Below are 23203 nucleotides of genomic sequence, written 5' to 3'. Positions count from 1 at the left end.
GAATCTTCCGATTCACTGGAAAGACTCGGAGATCTCGGGTCGTCGTCATCGCTCATCTTTCCTTCGGACTCCTCCCCCTCGCTCTCTGTTTCCTCCCTTGCCCTCGCCTCTGCTCCTGAACCCCTGACAGCATCTTTAAGAACTCCATCTTTTAGAATGGTTTGCCCTTTGGAACTGCCTGCCTCTGGATATCAAGGCGGCGCTTTCACTGCTCCTTTGGGCACCTGCTAATGAGCATTTTTGTTCAGACAAGCCCGTCCAGATGTTTAGAAGGTTGTAGCATTTTAAACTCTCTCTCTCTCTCTCTCTCTCTCTCTCCTTGTTACAGAACTGTAGACACATAAATCATAAAGCCTGATACAACTGACAAAAAAATGGATCAAACAGCCTTCAACGGTCCCTTTGCAGCCAAAAAGACAATCCCCAAATGCTTAAGGGACTAGTTTGGACCTGAGAAAGCAGTTCCTTACTTTTATTTTAATTTTTTAAATACATTTTTAATGATTTTTTAACATATCAGTTCCAACAGTCATCTTCAACATATCTTCTCGTATTATACAATGTTTTAGACTTCCATCAACACCTCTGATGATTTTCCGTTCTTTATCCCTTATTCTGCATTTCTTAATTTCCATATTGCATTTAATTGTCCTCAACTAATCATTCTTTTCCTAATCTTTCTTGTAACATTTCAAATAACCCACCTTACAAAACTTCTTGCAGTCCTGCTAGCGTAATCTGTTCATCACAATTACTTTTCAATATATTTATATATATTTATATATTTACTGCAGTCCTCTAAGAATCTCTGGTCCCGCAGGTTTCAAATCCTTCCTGTTAATTTATCTAATTCTGCATAGTCCATCAACTTCATCCTCCATTCTAGCAGTTCCTTACTTTTAGCCCAGTTTCTGAACTTATGAGGGAGTGTGGTGTAGTGGTTAGAGCGTCGGAGTTCATATGCCCCTACACACCCACGAACCTCACTGGGGGTGACCTTGAGCAAGTCACCAAGCTACCTTGCAGGGGGTATTGTGGGGGTTCAGTGAGGAGGGGTGGGGAGAACTGAACCCACCACCTTGAGATCCTTGGAAAATTAGCTGGGATGGATAGGCAATAAATGAATGAAAAATAACTATAAATACCTCTCCAGGCTAACTTCCCCATCAATATTTCCCATTGATTTGTCTGGGATTGATCTCTGACTCATAAGTGCCTTGCCAGTGATAATATCATAAGAATAGTGGCTTTAAACTGCAGCAGTGAGTTCCACAGTTTAAACACGCAAAGAATGGCTTTCTTTGGCCTGTCCCGATTCTTCTGACACTGCTATACTTTGGAGTAGGCGGGTGGCTAGAGATTTATCTGCCGGGAGTGAGCAACGCTCTGTCCTCGGACAGCACCGTCTCGGGGGTCGCACCCTGGCTCCTTACCGACCGATCCGGAGGCTGCGATGACGGCTGCCTCCGACAGGACCTCCACGATCCCGGCCCGGACCGTGGCCGCGCTCCTGCTATTGGCATCCAGGTGGCTTAGAAGCTGCTGGATCACGAGGTGAGAGTGCTGGGGCTGGAAGAGCGAACAGACAGAGAGGATGAGGGGAGAAAAGAAAGTAAGATCGTGACGATGTGGAAATGTTGGTGTCAGATTTCGATTTTGTTCTAATGGTTTCTTTTTTTAAAAAAAATGCTTTTTATTGAATTTTCTTTAACATAAACAAAACAAAATAAAGTAGCTGTTTTACTACAAAGGAATTTCAGAAATAGACTGGAAAGAGAAGCTGCTGAATTGCAACTCATTACCAAACTTAAAACCATGGAGAGACCTGGTCTGAACAAAGACATTGGATTCTTATCCCATTATACATGACTAAGCCATTTCTCACCTTCTCACCCCTTGCCTTTTCCTGTAAGACCTATTGCAGTCATTAAGAGTCGTCAACAGGCTCATCTCAGCTATCTGCCAATCTCCCATTCCCACCACCCTTCTGAGTAATACCCCTCCCCACCTTCTCACTATATAGAAGGATCTGGCTACTTCTGTTTCAGTGTATCTGAAGAAGTGTGCATGCACACGAAAGCTCATACCAAGAACTAACTTAGTTGGTCTTTAAGGTGCTACTGGAAGGAATTTTTTTATTAAAACAAAATAAATACAGTAAAATTCAACCATTGTATGTCCACTTATTTTCTCGACGCTCTATCGAGCACAGACTTCCCTCCCTCCCTTCAACAGGCTTTCATATTAATCTTTCATTTTTCACAGATTCTTAGTAACACATTGTTCACGTCATGAGATTTATTATAATCCTACTACAGTCTTTAAACTTCTACAGTTGTTACTTATGTACCCCACAAATTTACTCCATTCTCTTCTGAACTTTGTTTCCTCTTGCTTACGGATCCTGGGGGTCAGTTTTGCTAATTCCGCATATTCTACCATTTTTGCCTGCCACTCCCCTAATGTTGGCAATTCCTGAGTTTTCCATTTTTGGGCTACTAAGATTCTGGCAGCAGTCGTGGCATACATGACTAATCTCTGGTCTGCATTTCTTATTTCATCTCCTATCAATCCCAACAAAAAGGCTTCCGGATTTTTTGGGAAAGTGTATTTGAACAATTTTTTCAGTTCATTGTAGATCACATCCCCAAAATTTTTCATTTTCTCACATGTCCAGCACATGTGATAAAAATCTCCATCTTTCACTTTACATTTCCAGCATGCTTTACTGCACATTCTATACATTTTTGCTAGTTTGTCAGGTGTTAAATACCATTGTCCTAACGGTTTCAATATTAATCGCATTTGACCTTCTAGGCAGAATGTATTGATGAATGATTCCTGCATGCTTGCATTTTGTAACCCTTATGCTTTCCTTATGTGAACAGGTATTCTTTACCTCTGCACATAGAGGAGGGAGAAAGGTTGTTTTCTGCTGCTCCAGAGAAGCGGACACGGAGCAATGGATCCAAACTACAAGAAAGAAGATTCCACCTAAACATTAGGAAGAACTTCCTGACAGTAAGAGCTGTTTGACAGTGGAATTTGCTGCCAAGGAGTGTGGTGGAGTCTCCTACTTTGGAGGTCTTTAAGCAGAGGCTTGACAACCATATGTCAGGAGGGCTCTGATGGTGTTTCCTGCTTGGCAGGGGGTTGGACTCAATGGCCCTTGTGGTCTCTTCCAACTCTATGATTCTATGATTCTATGATTCTTATCTGGCACCAATGGCCAGCCAGGATGTTTGCCTTTGTCTGTTTTGAGTTAAGTCTAGAGTTCAAATCCAGAATCTAAGATATGGGAGTAAGATATGGGAATGGAATTTCAACAGTCCCTGTGGAAGGCCTGGTTGCCAATGTAACTGGGGTTAGAGTGCAATAGTTGAGACCAAATGGTTTGGTAACTGAGGGCAAGTTGATATTAGTGTGGCAGAGCCTAGGACTCGCCGATCAGAAGGTCGGCGGTTCGAATCCCCGCGACGGGGTGAGCTCCCATTATTTGGTCCCAGCTTCTGCCAACCTAGCAGTTCAAAAGCACGTCAAAGTGCAAGTAGATAAATAGGTACCGCTGTGGCGGGAAGGAAAACGGTGTTTCCGTGTGCTGCTCTGGTTCACCAGAAGTGGCTTAGTCATGCTGGCCACAAGACCAGGAAGCTGTCTGTGGACAAACACCGGCTCCCTCGGCCAATAAAGCGAGATGAGCGCCACAACCCCAGAGTTGGTCACGACTGGACCTAATGGTCAGGGGACCCTTTACCTTTACCTATGCATGTTTACAGGGGGCAGGCAGGTGTGGGGGACTCCCTGGTCCTGAATGGGACAACTGCGCCCCTGAAAGCCAACAGAGCATTTCTAGCTAAAAAGCTGGTCCAACGACGGATGGCGTCAGAGAGTGTGCTGTGTGTCCTGTCCTTTTGCATTACCTAGACAGGTAAGGTCACACCCACATTCAGTTATATGCAAAGGAAGGATGTTCCAGCCAGGAAGAAACAGGAAGTTTTCAACTGGCTGGGCCAAACATTCCCTCATGTCCACTCTAGGAAAACAAGGAATGTTGTACTTGACTGCTTCTTACGTATCACATCCCCAAACTGCCTTCTGCAGTTCCACAGCTGAACCGTGCACTGAAGAAGAAGCCGTTTCTTTTGTCTGTAGCAAATCTCCAGCTACATCACACGCTTGTGAGTTTTAGCGTTGCAAAAGAGGGAGGCAAATTTTCTCTACCCTCTTTTCGCATGCCAGGCATCCTTTTATAAACGTCCGCCAGGAAGCAGGTGGATTCGCAGGACCCCGCAGGGCTGAAACGACGTATGTTTGTGTGTGCAGAGGAGCTCTGCCCCTCGGCAAACTGAAAACCGAACGAGCTTTTCGTTCAGTGACTCTCACCTGGATTGAGTACATGATGATCTTAAAGCAGTGGATGGCGAACGTCTTCGGCTCCCACAGCGTGTGGTTGTCCAGGTGGCTTTGGGGAAAGGAGGGAAAGGACACCATTTAGCAGAGGCACCCAACAAACATCTGGATTTCCTGCTCTCTCGCACACCTGCCAGAGCATCTGGAGGACAGTCCCTGGTCCCAGAGTGTCAGGCGAGAGGCCATGGCAGGTGGTTGCAGGAAGGTAGAGAATGGTGGTTGCAGGAAACCAGCAGTCGAGATCTGAGCACGACTCTCCCCTCCTGTGGCTTCAAAAAAAATGGTACTGATGCAGCTAAGAATAGTATTTACTTTATGAGTAGAATCATAAAGTGTTGAATCTGGATGGAGCCTGTGGTTTCAACCCCTGAAGTTGCGCCTGCAAAGCCTGTGGGAATGTTCAGGGAGGCAGGAGAGGATATATTGTTTATTAATATCCTTCCTAATTGGCGCTAGCAAGTTCTATAGCTTAGCAGAGTTTTACATTCCCCTCTTAAACGCACAGCGGACAACTGGTCGCAGGCTTGTTTAAGCCCCTTAATACTAGATTCCTGGTAAATCCCATTATATTCCTCTTAAAAGAAAAAACACACACGCCGTAATCTTGTTTAAAGTACAGTGGTACCTCTGGCTGGGAACGGGATCCGTTCCGGAGCCCCATTCGCATCCAGAGCAGAATGCAACCCGCATCATTCGCTATTTCTGTGCATGCGTGTGACGTCATTTTGAGCATCTCTGCATGCGAAAGCGGCAAAACCCAGAAGTAACGCATTCTGTTACTTCCGGGTCGCTGCTGAGCGCAACACGAAGCTACTTCAACCCGAGGTATGACTGTATATAAAAGAAGTTTACTCACACATTCAGTTCACAGATGGATCCCTGAAGGCATACTTAGTTACAAAGGATATACATGTGGATCTACCCCATATGGGGGGTTAATCCCAGTGACTGCAGACTGGAAGTCACTCCAGTTCACAAGGCGAAAGGAAGATGGAAAAAAGAGGGAGAAGGGCTGCGTGCCTTGTGCTTTTGTTACCTGCACAGGTAAAGTCACGCCCACCTCTAGTCACATGCAAGAGGAAGGATGCTCCAGCTAGGAGGAAACAGGAAGTTCCGACTGGCTGGGCCAAACATCCCCTTGCATGTCCACTCTAGGAAAACAAGGAATGTTGTACTTGACTGCTATCTATATATCACATCCCACAAACCCCCGCTCTTAGGCAAACCGACCCCCCACCCCGATGGGACCACTGAGGCAAGATCAATGGGGAGTGGCGCAGGATCACCGGGGACTTACATGAGGACAGGTTTGATGGCGTTTTTGATGTTTCCATAAGCCGCCCGGCCCAGCAGCTCCCTCAGGCATCTCTCGGCCAGCTCTGCCGGGTTCTCTTTCTCCTTCTCGGTTGTTTGCAAGGGAGATGGAGAACGGCTAGAGGAGAGAGCAGAGACAGATTCAATTCAGACCCAGGTCTGGAGACTTGCACAGTGCAGAAATGCACGGCCGCAGCTCTTTCTGAGTTTTGTTTCCTCCAAATGTCTGGAGCATTTATTTCATAAAATTTATACACCCCTGTTGGGATGCTGCCGGGGAGACGGGGACATCAAGCAGGCCCCCAGCTGGCTCCAGCCACCAGCCGGCAGCCGGGCGAACTCCGGTTCCCAGAACAGCCTCAATCAATGACTCGAGCCTCCAATACGTTCAGAAGCTGAGCATGCTCTAGTCAGCAGAGGGAATAAATCTTCTCACAACGGAAGTGGCGGACAGAGACATGTATAAGCATTATTTGCAGGTGTTTATTAGGCATAGTTCAGGAACAAAGGAAAAAACATGTCTGCTTCCCTTCGTCTCCAAGCAAAACAGCAATATAGCAAAAGCAATATACAAACGAAAGTTCCCAGCAGACTGTGCTGGAATGTAAACAGGCATATGACACACAACAGTCATGCCTGTTCCTTTTAAGGTGGAACAGAACTATATCCTTACATCCTTCCCCTTTCCATGTAACCTGTAGTACCTGTGGTTCAACCCAGTGGCAACCTCTGTACATAAACCTTAAGTTGTTCCCTGTTAACAACCTTAGACAACAGATTTGCAGGAATTTCATTTCCTGGCATGTAGGACACCTGAATAAGCCCCTTCTGAATACAGAAAGCCCCAAATAGAATAAAACAATAATTTTTTTTAGCAGGCACTGAAAAGTTTACTTCGAAGGCGCCTTCCTGATTTCAAGAGGCAGGGAGTTCCAGAGGATAAATGCTGTCACAATAAAAGATTTATTTCCTACATAATGTCCATCGGTATCAGGTGGCACCTGTAGCAGTGACAGCTCCACAGATCGAAGAAGTCAAGTGGGTGTATTTGGCATAAGCTGATCTCGCAAGTAAACTGGCATGTTCCCACCCAGACCCTGCTGAAGTAAACCTAGAGCCACGTGGCACCTAGAAAGACGTATGTGGGAATGTGGAGCAGGAAGAAACCAGCCAGCTGCAGACATTTCCCTGCACAAGCCATATGTCGTGATTCCTCAGAGGAAAGAGGCAGGATCAAACCCAGCATACAGAGACCCAACGGGTACCCTCCTCTGGGTCATTCTGCGACCCAGCTGCACCGGAATGAGGGGATGAATGCAATCCCACCCCAGGCACAGATGTGGAAGGATAACTTCCCACCTCGCCCCCAGCAGAAGCTGATCGGAAAGAGGCAAGACAGAACAGTGACTCACACAGAGATGCAGAGGACCACCTCCAGGATGGATGGAGAATTTGGGGCTCACGGGGACACAGGAAGCTGCCTTGGAGATAGACAGTCCACTGGCTCGCAGAGCCCACTATTTTCTACTTTGGCAGCAGCTGCCCAAGGTTTTGGGCAGCAGCCTTACCTGGGCATACCTGGTGATGCTGCGGATCACACCTGGGGCTTTTCATGTGCAAACCACAAGCCACGCCCCCTCTCCCATAGCTGTCAACTTACAGATTTGAAAATAAGGGACCATCAGCCTCAAAAATAAGGGACCAGCAGCCACAATAAGGGATTTTCAGAGCACAGGTATGTTCAAATTCTGAGCCCCTCCGAGCCAAAAGCAGAAAGCCCAGCCAGCAGCCGAACGAAGCCTCAAGCGGTGGTTCCCACAGCACAGCAACCCAGCAAAGGGGATGCAGCAAGGAAAACCACCGTCACCTCTCCGCTGGGAAGCACTGAGCAAAGGCGAGTCCCCAGGCAACGCGGCCAATTTGATCGGCACAAGGCATGCAAGCTCCACCCCCCAGTCGTTCTTAGACTCCTTATTGGGTGAGCAACACAGCCAAGCAACACAGTTGGAGCCTCTCTGGCCGGCAGGCAGGGAGGGAGAGGAACTGCTTCCTTTGAAACCTGGGAAATTTAAGGGACATCATCAATCCGGGACAGCAGCGGGACATGGCGCTGGGATAAGGGACTTTCCCGCCAAATAAGGGACGGTTGACAGCTATGCCCCTCTCCTTAAAGGGGCCTTCAATTATTTGATAGATGCCTCCTTGAGAGTGCCCAGACATGGCCTTTGAGCGCCATTGGGGGCACTCCTGATCTAGCTGTTCTTCTGACAGCATTCCCACTCCAGGATTCCCCTGGGCGGAAAGTTACTCACCTTTCAGTCTCCTCCGCGTGCTGAAGGTTGAAGAGAAGCGAAGGGACAATCTTATCCATGTGTTGAGGGTCCCAAATGTTGGCCTGAAGTTCGTCGTTCACCGTCTTCCGCACCACGCCTTGGAGACCTTTTATCCCAGACATCCGGATTCTGAAAGAGAGAGAGAGAAAGAGAGACTTTTTTTGCTGCCTACCTGGAATTCTGGCCTCCAGCTCAGCCTCTCCCAAACTGGCTCCCAGTACATTTCCGAGCACAATTCAAAATGTTGGTGCTGACCTTTCAAGCCCTAAACGGCCTCAAAGGCCCAGTATACCTGAAGGAGCGTCTCCACCCCCATCGTTCAGCTCGGATACTGAGGTCCAGCTCCGAGGGCCTTCTGGCGGTTCCCTCGCTGCAAGAAGTGAGGTTACAGGGAACCAGAGAGAGGGCCTTCTCGGTGGTGGCGCCCGCCCTGTGGAACACCCTCCCAGCAGATGTCAAGGCAATAAACAACTATTTTACTTTTAAAAGACAACTGAAGGCGGCCCTGTTTTGGCAAGTTTTAAATGTCTGACGCTGTATTGTTTTTAATATTCGCTTGGAAGCCGCCCAGAGTGGCTGGGGAAGCCCAGCCAGATGGGCATGGTATAAATTATTATTATTATTATTATTATTATGACTACTACTACTACTACTACTACTATTACTATTTGGGGCTACAGCTTCTCATCTGCCCCCAGCTACATAACTATTTCTAACCTGAGAGTCTTAGGGAATGGAATCACAGAATCACAGAAATGGAAGGAACCTCAGCTAAAACATCCATGGCAGGTGGCCATCCAAGCTCTGCTTAAAAACTGAGGTTGTAAAACAATCTGTTTTCCTTTTTTTACATAAGAGATTAATAACTTCTCTGTTATTAGATCTCCAGGGAATATGGGGAAGGCTCTTTTGCAGCAGTCTCACTGATCTTAAATCTGCCAAAGTAAAAGCTGGACCTAGAAGCATCTGTTGGTTAGAGTGCGATGCTGATAATGCCACAGTTCGCAGGTTCAATCCCCGCAGAGGACAGCTGCATTTCCCTGCATTGCAGGGGGTTGGACTAGATGACCCTCAGGGTCCCTTCCAAAACTAAAATTCTTTGATCGACAGAGGTTTTTTATGTTCTAATTTGTGGGCTTCGCAAAAGTCATCTGGCTCTTCTTTGGTCGGTATGATAATTTGCTTGAGTCGCCCATCCCTATACAGTGGTACCTCGGGTTACAGACGCTTCAGGTTACAGACTCCGCTAACCCAGAAATAGTACCTCGGTTTAAGAACTTTGCTTCAGGATGAGAACAGAAATCGTGCTCCGGCAGCAGGAGGCCCCATTAGCTAAAGTGGTGCTTCAGGTTAAGAACAGTTTCAGGTTAAGAACGGACCTCCGGAACAAATTAAGTACTTAACCCGAGGTACCACTGTAGAAGGAAGAAGCTGTTAGAATTCCTGCTCCATGATTGCAGTCATGTGATTGTTGTCTTCCACATGATGGTATATATTTTGACTCCACAGAGTGGGAAGTGACGGAGACAGGATGTTTGTCTTACTGTGTTCCGTGAAGTGGGACTATTGTCCTTTGTTCTTTTTCCCTTTGCTGTCTGATGCTATAGAGAGAGGGAGCCATGTTGCAGTGCTCCGTGTGGGTTTATATGTAAATAAAGTAGATTAGCCAAAATGCTGAGTTGTGAAGACTCTGCGGATCCCTAAGTGTGACGGTGTCGGTTGGCATCGGTCGCTGTGATGTTCGGGCTGAAGAAAGCTTTTGAAGCTCCTGAACGATCGACCAGGAGGGAGGGAACATGCCAGTCGGGCATGTGTCTCTGCCAGGGTCCTACTCGAGTGTAGGCTGAACTCCTGACAGAAGCTACCGCCAAAGAAGAAGAAGATTGGCAAAACAAACTAATGAACTATGTGTGACATAGTACACAATTTGAAACCCAAGGAAAAAAGGGACATTGTTTTTTAAAAAGGGGAAATGTTTAAGGCATATATTGCAAGCTTTGTATATAGGTTTCTACATTAGTTGAACTTCTAAAGGTCGCTTGTAACAACATGAATAAGATGTTAAAATGGGACTGTTAAGAATATAAGATTCTATAGATGTGCATGAATAAGTATAAAATAATGGAACCAGGAGGGGGAGGGGAGGGAAGTCAATTAAGATGTATGAATTCTGGAAACAGATTGGTATAGAAATATTGGGAATTGTGGGTAGGAAGGTGGAAATATCTAAATTAATTTTCTTATTCGCCTGAGTAGCACGGAGTTAAAACAAAAGAGGAATGTAAATGGGTTAAATTGATGGTAATTGTATCCAGACAGGTTAAAGCGAGTAATTGGAAAAATGCAGAAGAGCTACGAGTGAACCAATGGAGGAAAAAATTGAAAAATATTACAATCTTAGAATATCTAACTGTGAAGATACATTAAATGAAAGGGTTTAAGGTCAGAGAGGAGGAGGAGGATTGGTTTGAGAAAACTAATTGAATTATTTGGGCAGGTTTGAACAATTTGGGGCAATTAAAATGTTAAAAGTTAAATAAAGCTTGTGGAGGGAGGAGTGTTAAGGTATATAGAATTGTACATATGGTTGATTTGAATATGTTATTATTGATTATGTATACCCAATGTATCAGCTGCCTGTGGGTTTTCACTGTTTGTTTTCACTGGTTGTGTTTTGGTTGTTGGTAAAAACAAACAAACAAACAAACAAACAAACAAATAAGATGTATGAATTAAATTTGTGATTATGAACTTTTTTGTTTTCTTTTTCATGTTATTATAAAAGTAAGAAATTGTATTGGTGTTTTTTTTTTTTAAAAAAAAGATAATTTGCTTAAGTCATCAGCACTTCCTTATCTCTTCCACAGCCCTGGGACTGCAAAACCAGTCTAACAGCTGCAACAGTAATATTCCTCTTGAAAATATCAGTAATATTAATATCAGTAATGTTAGAAGTGGGATAACCATCTGTCAGGGATGCTTTAGCAGAGATTCCTGCATTGAAGGGGGTTGGACTAGATGACCCCTGGGGTCCCTTCCAAATCTTAAGATTCTCTGGTTCTATAATAGAAATAGTCATAGTCATAGTAATTTATTATTTTTACCCCGCCCATCTGGTTGGGTTTCCCAGCCACTCTGAGCGGCTTCCAACAAAGATTAAAAATACATTAAAATGCCACACATTAAAAGCTTCCCTAAACAGGGCTGCCTTCAGATGTCTTCTAAAAGTTTGGTAGTTGTTGTTCTCTTTGACATCTGGTGGGAGGGCATTCCACAGGGTGGGTGCCACCACCGAGAAGGCCCTCTGCCTAGTTCCTTGTAACTTGGCTTCTTGCAGGGAGGGAACCGCCAGAAGGCCCTCGGAGCTGGACCTCAGTGTCTGGGCAAAACGATGGGAGTGGAGACGCTCCTTCAGGAATACTGGACCGAGGCCGTTTAGGGTTTTAAAGGTCAGCACCAACACTTTGAATTGTGCTCGGAAATGTGCTGGGAGCCAATGCAGATCTCTCAGGACTGCTGTTATATGGTCTCGGCGGCCGCTCCCAGTCACCAGTCGGGCTGCTGCATTCTGGATTAGTTGTAGTTTCCGGGTCACCTTCAAAAGTAGCCCCACGTAGAGCGCATTGCAGTAGTCCAAGCGGGAGATAACCAGAGCATGCACCACTCTGGCGAGACAGTCCGTGGGCAGGTAGGGTCTCAGCCTGCGTACCAGATGGAGCAAGGCTATTTTCTGCTGGGAACAAGAGGGAACAAGGCTATTTTCTGCTGGTGCAGAGGGGAAGACCCAAACCAATGGATTTAAATTACGAAAACGAAAATTACGACTCAACATCAAGAAGAACTTTCTGGCGGTAAGAGCTTTTCGACAGTGGAATGGGCTCCATCGGAAGGGGGAAAACCCTTTGTCGTTGGAGGTTTATTATTATTATTATTATTTTATTCAGGATTTTCTTGTTTTATAGAAGTGTAGTGCCTTGTATTTTTTTTTTCAGGTAACATTTTTACAAATCCGTTTCATTTGTTGAGGCATTAGGGGGAGAAGAAAAGAAAAAAGAAAAAAGAAAGGGGGGTGGAGAGAGGGAAGATGGATGGGGTGGGGTCGGGTGACGGTGTTTCTATTATGTTTAATGTATGTAGAGTTTGGTGTCAGCGTTGTTTGTGTAGTTCACCTGTGTTCCTTTGGTGGTGAGAGAGGTTGGGGTTCGCCTAGGGTGTGATTGTTTGCTTGTGATTGGCTGTGGTGATCTTTGTTTTCGTGTGTGGGTGAGGTGGGTGGGTGTTTTGGATCAGGTTAGTCATATTGATTTATATGCAGTTGGTGGATTATTGTCACTGTCCTGTTGGGCTGTGTATGTGATAAAGGGGAGCCATACCGGGATGAAGGCGTCTTTTATTTGTCCCTGTGTCAGTTTCAGTTTATTGGTTAATTTTTCTAGTAAGGCTGTTTCCCATACTATTTGGTACCATTGGTCCATGCTTACTCCTGACAGGTCTCTCCAGCGTCTGGTTATGGTGTTTCTGGCTGCTGAGAGCAGGTGGGTTATGAGTCCTTTGTGGTGTAAATGGGCATTGTTGTCTTGGGAGATGTTTAGTAGGGCCGATTCTGGGGTGATGTCTATTACTTGCTTAGTTATTTTACATATTTCTCGTGTGGCTGTTGTCCAGAATAGTTGGATTTTGGGACACTCCCACCACATGTGGAGGTATGTGCCTGTGGAGGAGCACCCTCTCCAGCATTTTGGTGAGGTTCCTGGGTGTATTAGCGCTAGTTTCCTTGGTGTTAGGTACCACCTGTAGGTGAGTTTCAGTGTGAGTTCTTTTCTTTTCGTTGATATGGATTTAAAGGGGGGTTTAGACCACATTCTGGTCCATTGAGTGGGGTTAATCGTTGGAGGTTTTTAAGCAGAGGTTGCACGACCATCTGCAAGGGATTCTTCAGCTGTGTTGCGAGGGGGAAGACTAGATAAGCCCTGGGTTCCCTTCCAGCGCTACAATTCTATGCAGCAAAGACCCACAGGAGGAGGCGTGGCCTCTGTCATCTTGAGGAAGCCAGCTTGAGTCCTTCCTTCCCTCTGGTTCTATTTTTTGCTGGAAGATCTGTGCCAAACCAGTTTTGGGTGTGAGGGTCCCTTTTGGACTCCGTGAACCTACCCCTGGCAGCCGATTGCAACCTCATTTAGCATGAGCGTTTAAAGAGCACCTTCCTAGCAGAAATGACTGGCAGAATCTGTGACCAGGGAGAAGAGTCGGCAAAAGAAGATTGGAAAAAATTTAAGGACTATTTACAAAAATACTGTAAAATTAAGGAATGTTGAATGATGTTGGATTGAAATTAAGTGGTTTCTAGCTGTAATGGCACAAAGGAATATGATAAAATGGTTTTCTTTTTATAAGTAAGAATTTAAGGTTACAATAGCCTAAGATGTTGGAGAGAAAATAAGGTGTTTTCTTGTTTTAAAGCTGTAATGCTTTGAGATATGGATTTGCTGCACAAATAATTTGAACTGGATATACAAGAAAGGGAGGTATGAGGAGGTCAGGGAAATATGTTATGAGAAAATAAGTTGTGAAATTTATGTGTTTTTAACTTTTTTCTTTTTATGTCTGCTTTTTTCTTTTTGTTTGTAAAAAATTGGAAACTTTAATAAATATCTTTTTTAAAAAATAAAAATAAAGAGCACCTTCCTTTCCCTTTCGGCGGGGGCGACTCCTTCCTCCCCAAAGGATTAATTACGAGGAGCAGAGCCAGATGAATGTTGCTTTCCACGAACCGAGCTTCTCTCCGCTCCTGGTGCTTTCGGAAAAAACCCAGCAGGGGGCTTCCTTTCCCCACCCACCCCTCTATTCCGCCACCCAAGGAGCGCTTCTGTCTTGGATCCGATTCAGGCAGTGCTCCCTTGCAACTCTGCACACAATCTCCACCTGCAATTAGCCTGCCAAAGATGCCTTTTCAATGCCTTGTCCCTCCTCAACAAAAGCTGGGTGACGCTTTTCAGAGGGATAATGAATAGTTGAGGTCGGGGTGCGGGAGTCGGATCAGAACAAGGTGACTCCAGGGAGGCCTCTAAGAGCAATTGGTGACTAGCCGCCTCAAAACTAGCATGTCTTTTGTTTCCTGCTATAGTTCCTCTTGGATTTGGGGTCTGCACAGCGCCATGGCCTGTTTGCGCCCAATTAAATCCCCTTGGCAGTAGGTGTTGGTTCAGCTTAATAGAGCGGTGGTAGAGCCCCCTGGGGGCAGGGGGATTTCCAGGGGGCGCTAAGAGGTAAGGTTGCCTGTTTATATTACGCGCTCTACAAGCTTGCTTTCTCCTGAAAGGGAGGGGAGAACTCAAGCCAATGGCTTCAAGTTACAAGGAGGGAGATTCCAATTAAACATCAGAAAGAACTTTCTGACAGTGAGAACTGTTTGACAGTGGATCAGTCTCCCTTGGGAGGTAGTGGACACTCCTTCCTTGGTGGTTTTTAAGCAGAGGTTGGCTGGCCATCTGTCATGGATGCTTTAGTTAAGATTCCTGCATTGAGGGGAGTTAGAATCATAGAATAGAATCATAGAATCATAGTTGGAATAAACCACAAGGGCCATTGAGTCTAACCCCCTGCCAAGCAGGAAACACCATCAGAGCACTCCTGACATATGGTTGTCAAGCCTCTGCTTAAAGACCTCCAAAGGAGGAGACTCCACCACACTCCTTGGCAGCAAATTCCACTGTCGAACAGCTCTTACTGTCAGGAAGTTCTTCCTAATGTTTAGGTGGAATCTTCTTTCTTGTAGTTTGGATCCATTGCTCCGTGTCCGCTTCATCTAGTTGGCCTAGATGACTCTAACTCTACAAATTTCTGATTCGAGGACCTTGGAGACCAGGGTTCAAATTCAGACTAGGCCATTGAGGCTCACTAGATAAGACCCTGACAGCCAGTTCTAGGGATAAAATGGGGAGTTGGTCAATCATGTGACCACCTTGAGCTCCTTGGAGGAAAAGGTGAGGTAAAAATGGAGTGTATGGATGGATGGATAGATAAATCCAGCTGGTACTCACTTTGTCCGGGTGTCCATGTCGTCGTGGCTGGAATGACACATTTCACTGAAGCGAGAGACGAAGAAGTCGTAGCTCCTGTGATACGACGGGGTGTCCTCCTCAATGTTTGCAAATTTCACAAACTGCAGGTGGGGAAACAGGGAGCAGGGTGGCAGAGAAAGAGGTGGGAGACATGAATTTTAAAAATGCAACGCTCTTGCCCAATTCTCACTCTGTAGGGAAATACGGGTGATCTTCCTTTCCACACGGAGTAATGTTGTCTGTGTGAGCTGGAGCAGCACATGGGCTCAATCCCCATATGAGATGAACCCACACTCTCATCTGTAACTACTGTTAGGATATTTCCGTTCCACCTTAAAAGGGAGCAGGATGTTTGTGTCACAGCCTGCGTATTTCCTGTTTTCACATGATGTTTCTGTTGTGTCTTTGCTTTTGTTTCTCTCTCTGTGTCGGAGACACTGACGCAGGCAGTCATGTCTTTCTTTGTTCTGATCAATGCTGAATAAAACTTGTAAATAATGCTCTCCTGCATGCAACTTCTGCTGTGAATTATCTGCTGATAGAGTGTGCATGAGCTCTAGAATGTGGCAAGTTTTTTTCTAAAAACTCATGTCGCTAATTGCTGATACTGCGTGCCTACGGGAGTTCGATGGATCGTCCGGCAGATGGCTTGGGGCCATGATGGACTTTATCTCCCTGGCAGTATCCCAACAAGCTAAAGCCTGCCTTCAGGATCATACTGTGAACTGAATGCAAGTAATCTTATTACTTTTAAAAGAAGACTCTTGTGTCACTATTTTTTAAAGAGGGAATTAAAGGGGAATTTAGCTTTGGCATTTAAAATTTTGTATGTTTTAAAGTTTAGTTGTGAAATTCACATCATTCATGTATTCATGTATTGTTTTAACACTTAATTGGGAGCCGCCCAGACTGGCTGGGGAAACTCAGCCAGATGGGTGGGCTATAAATAAATTATTATTATTATTGTTATTGTTATATCAACTTTCTCAGCCTCTGGACAGGCTCATCTAAAAGCAAGAATGCTTTTAGCAGGTGGCTTTTAGCAGGAGGACATTGAAGGCACCTGCTTGATATCAATAGGCTTGAGTCTTACTCTCCAGAGAAGGAGAAAACAAGCTTGTTCCATCTTCCATGGGACAGCCCTTGAGATATTTGAAGATGACTCTCATCTCTCCTCTCTGTCTCCACTTTTTCAGGCTAAACGTATCCGACTCCTTCAACCGTTCCTCATCAGGCTTGGTTTCCAGACCCTTGATCATCTTGGCTGCCCTCCTCTCCCCACATCCCAGCTTGTCGACATCCTCCTTAAATTGTGGCGCCCAGAACTGGACACAGTATTCCACCTTCCATGTGACAGCCTGTATTACAGTGGGTCAGACTTGATGACCTTTGGGGGTCCCACCCAACTGTACAGTTCTAAGCGGTTTATAAATTTTACAAAATGAATAAAGTTTGGGTCCAGGGACTCTCTGCTTCACTTCTCAGCTGCTTAGGCACCCTGCCAAGCCATGTCTCTCGGAGGAGGGAATAATAATAATAATAATAATGATAATAATAATAATAATAATAATAATAATAATAATAATTTATTTATACCCCACCCTCCCCAGCCAAGACCGGACTCAGGGTGGCTAACACCAGGTATAAAAAACAATTGATTAAAATGCAACTTAAAAACAATATTAAAGTACAACATTAAAATGCAGCCTCATTTCAGTAGAAACTCAAATCAAAAACTTTTGGGGGATGAAAACGTCAAATCTTCACCAAGGCCAACTATCCAGACTGGTCCTACGTGGGCCAGAAAAAAGCCAGGGAAGTCCCCAAATAGGAGTTCCATCACAGGAGAAAGGAAAGAGGAAAGAGGGGGAGGGGATCAAGTTGATTCCAAGCCAAAGGCCAGGCGGAACAACTCTGTCTTACAGGCCCTGCGGAAAGAAATCAGATCCTGCAGGGCCCTGGTCTCATGAGCCAGAGCGTTCCACCAGGCCGGAGCCAGTGTTGAAAAGACCCTGGCCAAGTCTGCTACCTGCACCTCTTCCTCAGTTGCACCACTTCGTAAATCTCACAACGCTTACTGAGTTTGTGCCAAGGATCTGTAGGTCCGGCTTCTCTGACTCCAGCAGCTTGGCCACCATCTTTAGGAAGCTCTCCACAAAAAGATTGATGCTCTGACAGTGACAGGCCATCAGGAGCTGGTCCAGGGCTTCCATCGCGATGCAGACGTACCTGGAGTGGCAGGTGGAGAAAGAGAAAGCAAAACCACCTTTAGAATGACTCCATCCCTTACTGGGTTAGGAGAACAAGGGACAGTAACGCTCAATGTCACCAAAGGGTACAAAAGAATGCAGGAAGCTGATTTTTATCCAGTCACAGGATCACAGAATTGTAGAGTCACCTAGTCCAGGGACGTCCAACTTCCAAGAGACTGCAATCTACTCACACGATTAAAATCTGGCAGTGATCTACCCCTTTTTTGGGGGGGGGGGGTTCAAGTCAGAGTTGTTTTTTTAGGGAGGAAATATTCGTTAATTTAGCAGCTTAGGTCAAATAAATAAAAAAGGTGCTCACAAAGAGATTGCTAATGAGACAGTCAGCCTCGTTGCGAAAACTCCAACTTCCACTCTAGCGATCTAGAGGGCGGGGCAGGGGGAGGAGCTGGATGGAGAAGCCAGCAATCTACCATGATCTACCAAAACCTTCTGGGGATCGACCAGTTGATCCCAACGGACCTGTTGGACATCCCTGATCTAGTCCAACCCTCTGCAATGCAGGCTGTCACACAGAAGATGTTGAAGCGATGATTCTTCAACATCAACTTCGTTGGACTGATCATGTTCTGCAGATGCCTGATGATAATCTTCCAAAGCAACTACTTTATTCCAAACTTAAAAATGGAAAGCATAATGCCACTGGTCAACAAACACTGGCCTGAGAGCGCTCCAGTTGGAGAACAGCCTTTACCAAAGGTGTCATGGGCTTTGAAGGCACTCGAATTCAGGACGAAAGGGAGAAACATGCTAGGAGTAAGGCATGCTTGGCAAACCCTCACCGTGATCAACTCCCACCCGGAAACCAATGTCCCCACTGTGGAAGGACATGTGGGTCCAGAATTGGCCTCCGCAGTCACTTATGGACTCACTGTTAAGACCGTGTTTATGGAAGACAATCTTACTGGGCTAAGAGGGATTGCCAAAGAAGAAGAAGAAGGGGAAGGAGGAGGAAGAAGATGATGTTGAAGAAGATGATGATGATGATGAAGAAGAAGAACAAGAGGAAGAAGATGATGATGAAGAGGAAGAAGAAGTTGATGAAGAAGAAGAGGAAGAAGAAGATGATGAAGAAGAAGAAGAGAAGGAGGAGGAGGAGGAAGAAGAAGATGATGATGAAGAAGAACACCGGCTGTCACATGGAAGATGGAGCAAGCTTGCTTTCTGCTGCTTCAGAAGGGAAGAACAGAACCAATGTTCAAATGACAAGGAAGGAGATTCCAACTAAACCTTTGTTTGACAGGGGAACGGACTCCCTCAGAAGTTGGTGGGCTCTCCTTCCTGGGAGGCTGGGTGGTCACCTGCCAGGGATTCTTGAGCTGTGATTCCTGCATTGCAGGGGGTTGGACTAGATGGCCCTCAGGGTCCCTTTCAACGCTGCAATTCTATGATGCTATTACTCTGTTGTTAGAATTCTAAGGTCTCAAATATAAATTAAATGTTCATCAATGTACAAGGCAAACACATGTTGTTGTTATTTAGTCATTTAGTCGTGTCCGACTCTTCGTGACCCCCTGGACCAGAGCACGCCAGGCACTCCTGTCTTCCACTGCCTCCTCCAGTTTGGTCAGAGTCATGTTCTTAGCTTCGAGAACACTGTCCCACCATCTCGTCCCCTTCTCCTTGTGCCCTCCATCTTTCCCAACATCAGGGTCCTTTCCAGGGAGTCTTCTCTTCTCATGAGGTGGCCAAAGTACTGGAGCCTCAGCTTCACAATCTGTCCTTCCAGTGAGCACTCAGGCAAACACATACATAAGTATATAAACCACATGTCTGAAATAGTACAGGGGGGCAATCCCGAAGGGATTTCAAATCTCCCAGTGACCTCAAATATTCCTCTGCAGGAAGGGAGGCAAATGGGGAAAGCCTTCCCATTGTCTTTTTGCTTGCAAATCCTGTCTTAAGGGCATCTTTGTGTATGAATAGGGTGAGCCTGTGACCTGGACTCAGGAACTAAAGTTTTAACCATCACAAAAGAATGCCCAGGCTGTCCAGGTAATGCAATCAGTGACCACTATCAGGTATCCTGGCAGGTAGGATTTCTGTCGTAGACTGCCTCCTTCTGTGATGTATGTATGATGTTTTGGGGTGTGGTCTTGAGCTTACGGGGAGGGGCAGTTTTAAAAGTCTATATAAGGGCTTGCACACCATTGTTCTGGGTTCCTCCTTCCTGCTGTGTGTGGGGAGTGAGAACCCTGTTGCAACAGTTTAATAAAGATCAGGCTTACTAGCTGCTTTGCTTCTCAATATTCTCTGGTTGGCCTCTGTTATTTTCTCCTACCGATAGGGAACCCACTTAAGGACTCTATACGGGCTCTCGGATACCCCATAAGGGAAAAGGAGTAGGTCCCCCCCCTTATAACAACTCCCTACATTCTTCTCCCAGTTCTAATCCAGCAGCAGAACCCTTCTCAATCCCTTTTCGTTGCTCCATCACAGATTTCTGGACTCAGAGCTGGCCGACGTGTCTTCTGAGCTCACCTGTTCCAGAATCTGAGCCCAGGATTTCCCCTGGGACCTGCCTGGGAGGTAAACATCAAAAGCAAGGTGTGGAGAAAGAGAGAGAATGAGGACATCTTGCTCCGTTAAAACACACACACACCAAATAAAAAATAAATCCGCTCAATAAGGCCACCGCAGACACAAGTTTTGCTCCCCAGGCACCGCAATTGACGTCAAGCAAAGACTCGAAGGCGTCGGTGTCTCTCCAGGGTTCAGCCAGCCCCAAAGGCAAAAATAAATCACCTGTCAGTGGAAGACAAACAGGCCTGCACTGTTTGCAAAGGCAATGTTTTTGCAGTGGATATTTAAGCCCACTTATTCAATCATTTCAGAACTCGAGTCTCTCTCTTTGTCAGACATAGGCCAATCAAGCCTGGACTACACAATTAGGGTTGTCATATTTCAAAAAGTGAAAATCTGGACACAAGTTGTTGAGGGTGGTTTTGTTTTTGTTTTTTGCAAAATCTCCAAAAAAACCCCACACAGTTTTTGAGCTATTTTTACGGCAATTCTCCAAAAATCAACGCTTCCGACATGGGTTGCAATACATCCGGGTTTTGCAGGAAATTTTCAGCGATTTTCGGAAATTTCGCCCAGACGCAATTTCCGACAGACGGATCCGAGATATGTCTTGGAAATCCCAGGCGTATGACAGCCCTACAATAGTGAGGCTTCAGTTTCAAGACCTGTCCTGGGTCATATTTTGTTGCACAGACGTAGAATCCCCTCCTATAACCCTCCCCAGGTTTTGATATCTTTCGAGGTGGCCCTTCTCTAAGTCCTGCCCCCTGCCCAGGCACGTTTGCTGGGGATGTGGGAGAGGGCCTTCTCGGTGGTGGCTCCCAGGTAACTTTGGAACTCCCTGCCTAGAGAAACGATTATCTGTATTTTTTAAATAAATCATGTGTGTATGAGTTTAAATGTTTTTAATTATTGTTTTTCTTTCTATGTTTTCAGCTGTTCTTATATCATCTGTAAGCCACTTTTAGTCCCTACCAGGGGGGAAATGTTATTTTTATTTTAGTTTATTTGTTAGATTTACATACCTCACTTCATCCTTAAGATCGCTTCTGGCGAACCAGAGCAGCGCACGGAAACACCGTTTACCTTCCTGCCGGAGTGGTACCTATTTATCTACTTGCACCTTGACGTGCTTTCGAACTGCTAGGTGGACAGGAGCTGGGACCGAGCAACGGGAGCTCACCCCGTCATGGGGATTCGAACCGCCGACCTTCTGATCGGCAAGTCCTAGGCTCTGTGGTTTAACCCACAGCACCACCCACGTCCCAACAAGATACGGGATAAAAACAAGTAAATAATTAAAAGCTAGGCTATAAATAAATAATTATAATCAGGGCTTTTTTTCCCATCTGGAACTCACCAGAAATCAGTACTGGCACCTCTCAGGTGGGCGCCATTGCCAGAATAAGAGAACAAGGAAGGTGTTAATGGTGTTTCTTTTATAGAAAAATAGCAATACAGTCTTACTTTGGATCCTGAATGCCCTGGAACTCAGATGTTTTGGCTCCCAAACCCGGAAGTGACTGTTCCGGTTCACGAATGTTCTTTTGGAACCCGAACGTCTTTACTGGGCTTCTGATTGGCTGCAGGAGGTTCCTGCAGCCAATCAGAAGCCGCGCTTTGGTTTCCAAATGTCTTGGAAGTTGAATGGGCTTCCGGAACAGATTCCGTTCGACTTCCAAGGTACGACTGCAATAATATTCATAAAATAATAATAACTCAGTAGTAGGGCACATGTCTTGAATGCAGAAGGCTCCAGTTAGAGCTTCTGGTATTGACAGTTTACAGGATCAGGTAAATAAAGTGAAAGATCCTCCTCTGTCCAAGAATGCCAGAGAATCACTGCCAGACGGAGACGACTATATTGAGCTAGACAGCCAAGCGTTTTGATCTCAGATAAAGGAGTTTCACGAGTTCTGCTGAAATCCACCATTTCAACGGTGTGCGGAGATCAAAGCCGAGAGTCCCATTCTCTGGAGGGAATTAACCGGTGCCTCCAAGTCAACCCAACATCTGAAATCGGAGGAGGCGGCATGTGCCCTCCAGCACCCGCCACATCCTTTGCTGCCGACATCAAACTCTCCTCCATCAAAGGCTCCGTTGCGAGCAAAACCTCATTAGCCGTCCCTTGAACGCAGAACCTCAGACAATCCCTTTGAAGGGATTGTCATTTCTGATGAAAGCAGACATCTTTGCAGCTTTGAAACGTCTCCCATTTTCCATGCTTCTGAGTGACGCTTCCGCGCCCCTCTTTCTCTCCAACATCTCCCCCCCAAAAAAACCCCCACTTTTTTTCTCCAGCAGATGAAAGCAAAACACAACAGGCAAACAGGAGCAGGAAGCGCAAAGAGACAGTTGTGCGTCCTGGTTGTGTCGCCAAGACGGGGGGAATAAACCAAAAACCCACCCCAGAAGTATTTGAAGGCCCTGTTTCATCTGGAGTCGACCCGACACCTCGGAATCAGAGCGGCAATTTATTATTGGCAACATCAACACCCCCAGAAGACTCACAGCACCATCTCTCCGGCAAACACCACCTACTAAGTGGAGCAGCTGCTCCATCGAAGCGGAAAGGCAGGTGTGAGCAGAAAGAGGATGGATATAGAAATGACTCAGGCAGCTCAGCAAAAATAGAATTTGAAAAATCAAGCGGAATGGTGGAATCTTCTGTTTCTTTAGAAAAGAGGCGGCAGAGGCAGAATTCTTTAGCGCCAAAGAGATATTTATAATATTATGCACAGAGGGGAGAAAAGGGACAGGGAAAAGTTTTGGTCCTTTTCTCGTGACGCTAGGAATTGCGGAGAAACGGATGAGGGAAAGCTTTGCGGCGTCTCTCAAAATGCTAAATTTGTGAACCTCATTTAAAAATTTGGGGCAGGTAAAAGACAGGAAGCCATCTATGGCTCGGCTCTGCTTCCACTTTTAACATGCTGTGCGTGAGGCTCCTCTTTTCTCTAAGCTAAAAGTCCTGAAAGCTCCATCCTTTCTTTGATTGTTTTGGCAGCTCTGTTATGTGAGATGTGATACATAGGTAGCAGTCAAGTACAACATTCCTTGTTTTCCTAGAGAAGACATGCGGGGGAAACTTCCTGTTTCCTCCTGGCCTGGAGCATCCTTCCTCTTGCATGTGACTAGAGGTGGGTGTGACCTTACCTGTTCAGGTAACAAAAAAGCTGGGCACACAGCACATTTTCTTCTTTTCGACTCTTCTCCATCTTCGGCGTGTGAACTGCAGTGACTGCTAGTCTGCAGTCACTGGGATTATCAGATCCAAATGTATATATTTCGTAAC

At 45.8% G+C, this 23203-nt stretch overlaps 1 protein-coding gene across 6 annotated transcripts in view; it reads right to left on the bottom strand.

The window, feature by feature from the left end:
* Positions 1-23203, bottom strand: part of EFR3B (EFR3 homolog B) — a 132718-nt gene that overhangs the window by 30377 nt on the left and 79138 nt on the right. For all 6 annotated transcript variants that reach the window (XM_082217475.1, XM_082217477.1, XM_082217473.1 and 3 more), the window contains exons 4-9: positions 17197-17347; positions 15098-15219; positions 8037-8186; positions 5708-5842; positions 4384-4462; positions 1434-1569 (exon numbers count right to left, since the gene is read on the bottom strand). In XM_082217475.1, coding sequence (XP_082073601.1) covers positions 1434-1569; positions 4384-4462; positions 5708-5842; positions 8037-8186; positions 15098-15219; positions 17197-17347 — 773 coding nt within the window. The remainder of the gene's footprint in view (positions 1-1433; positions 1570-4383; positions 4463-5707; positions 5843-8036; positions 8187-15097; positions 15220-17196; positions 17348-23203) is intronic.

Source organism: Podarcis vaucheri (assembly GCF_965113315.1).
Source record: "Podarcis vaucheri genome assembly, chromosome: 3".
NCBI classification, from domain to species: domain Eukaryota; kingdom Metazoa; phylum Chordata; class Lepidosauria; order Squamata; family Lacertidae; genus Podarcis; species Podarcis vaucheri.
This window is presented reverse-complemented; position numbering and strand designations above follow the sequence as displayed.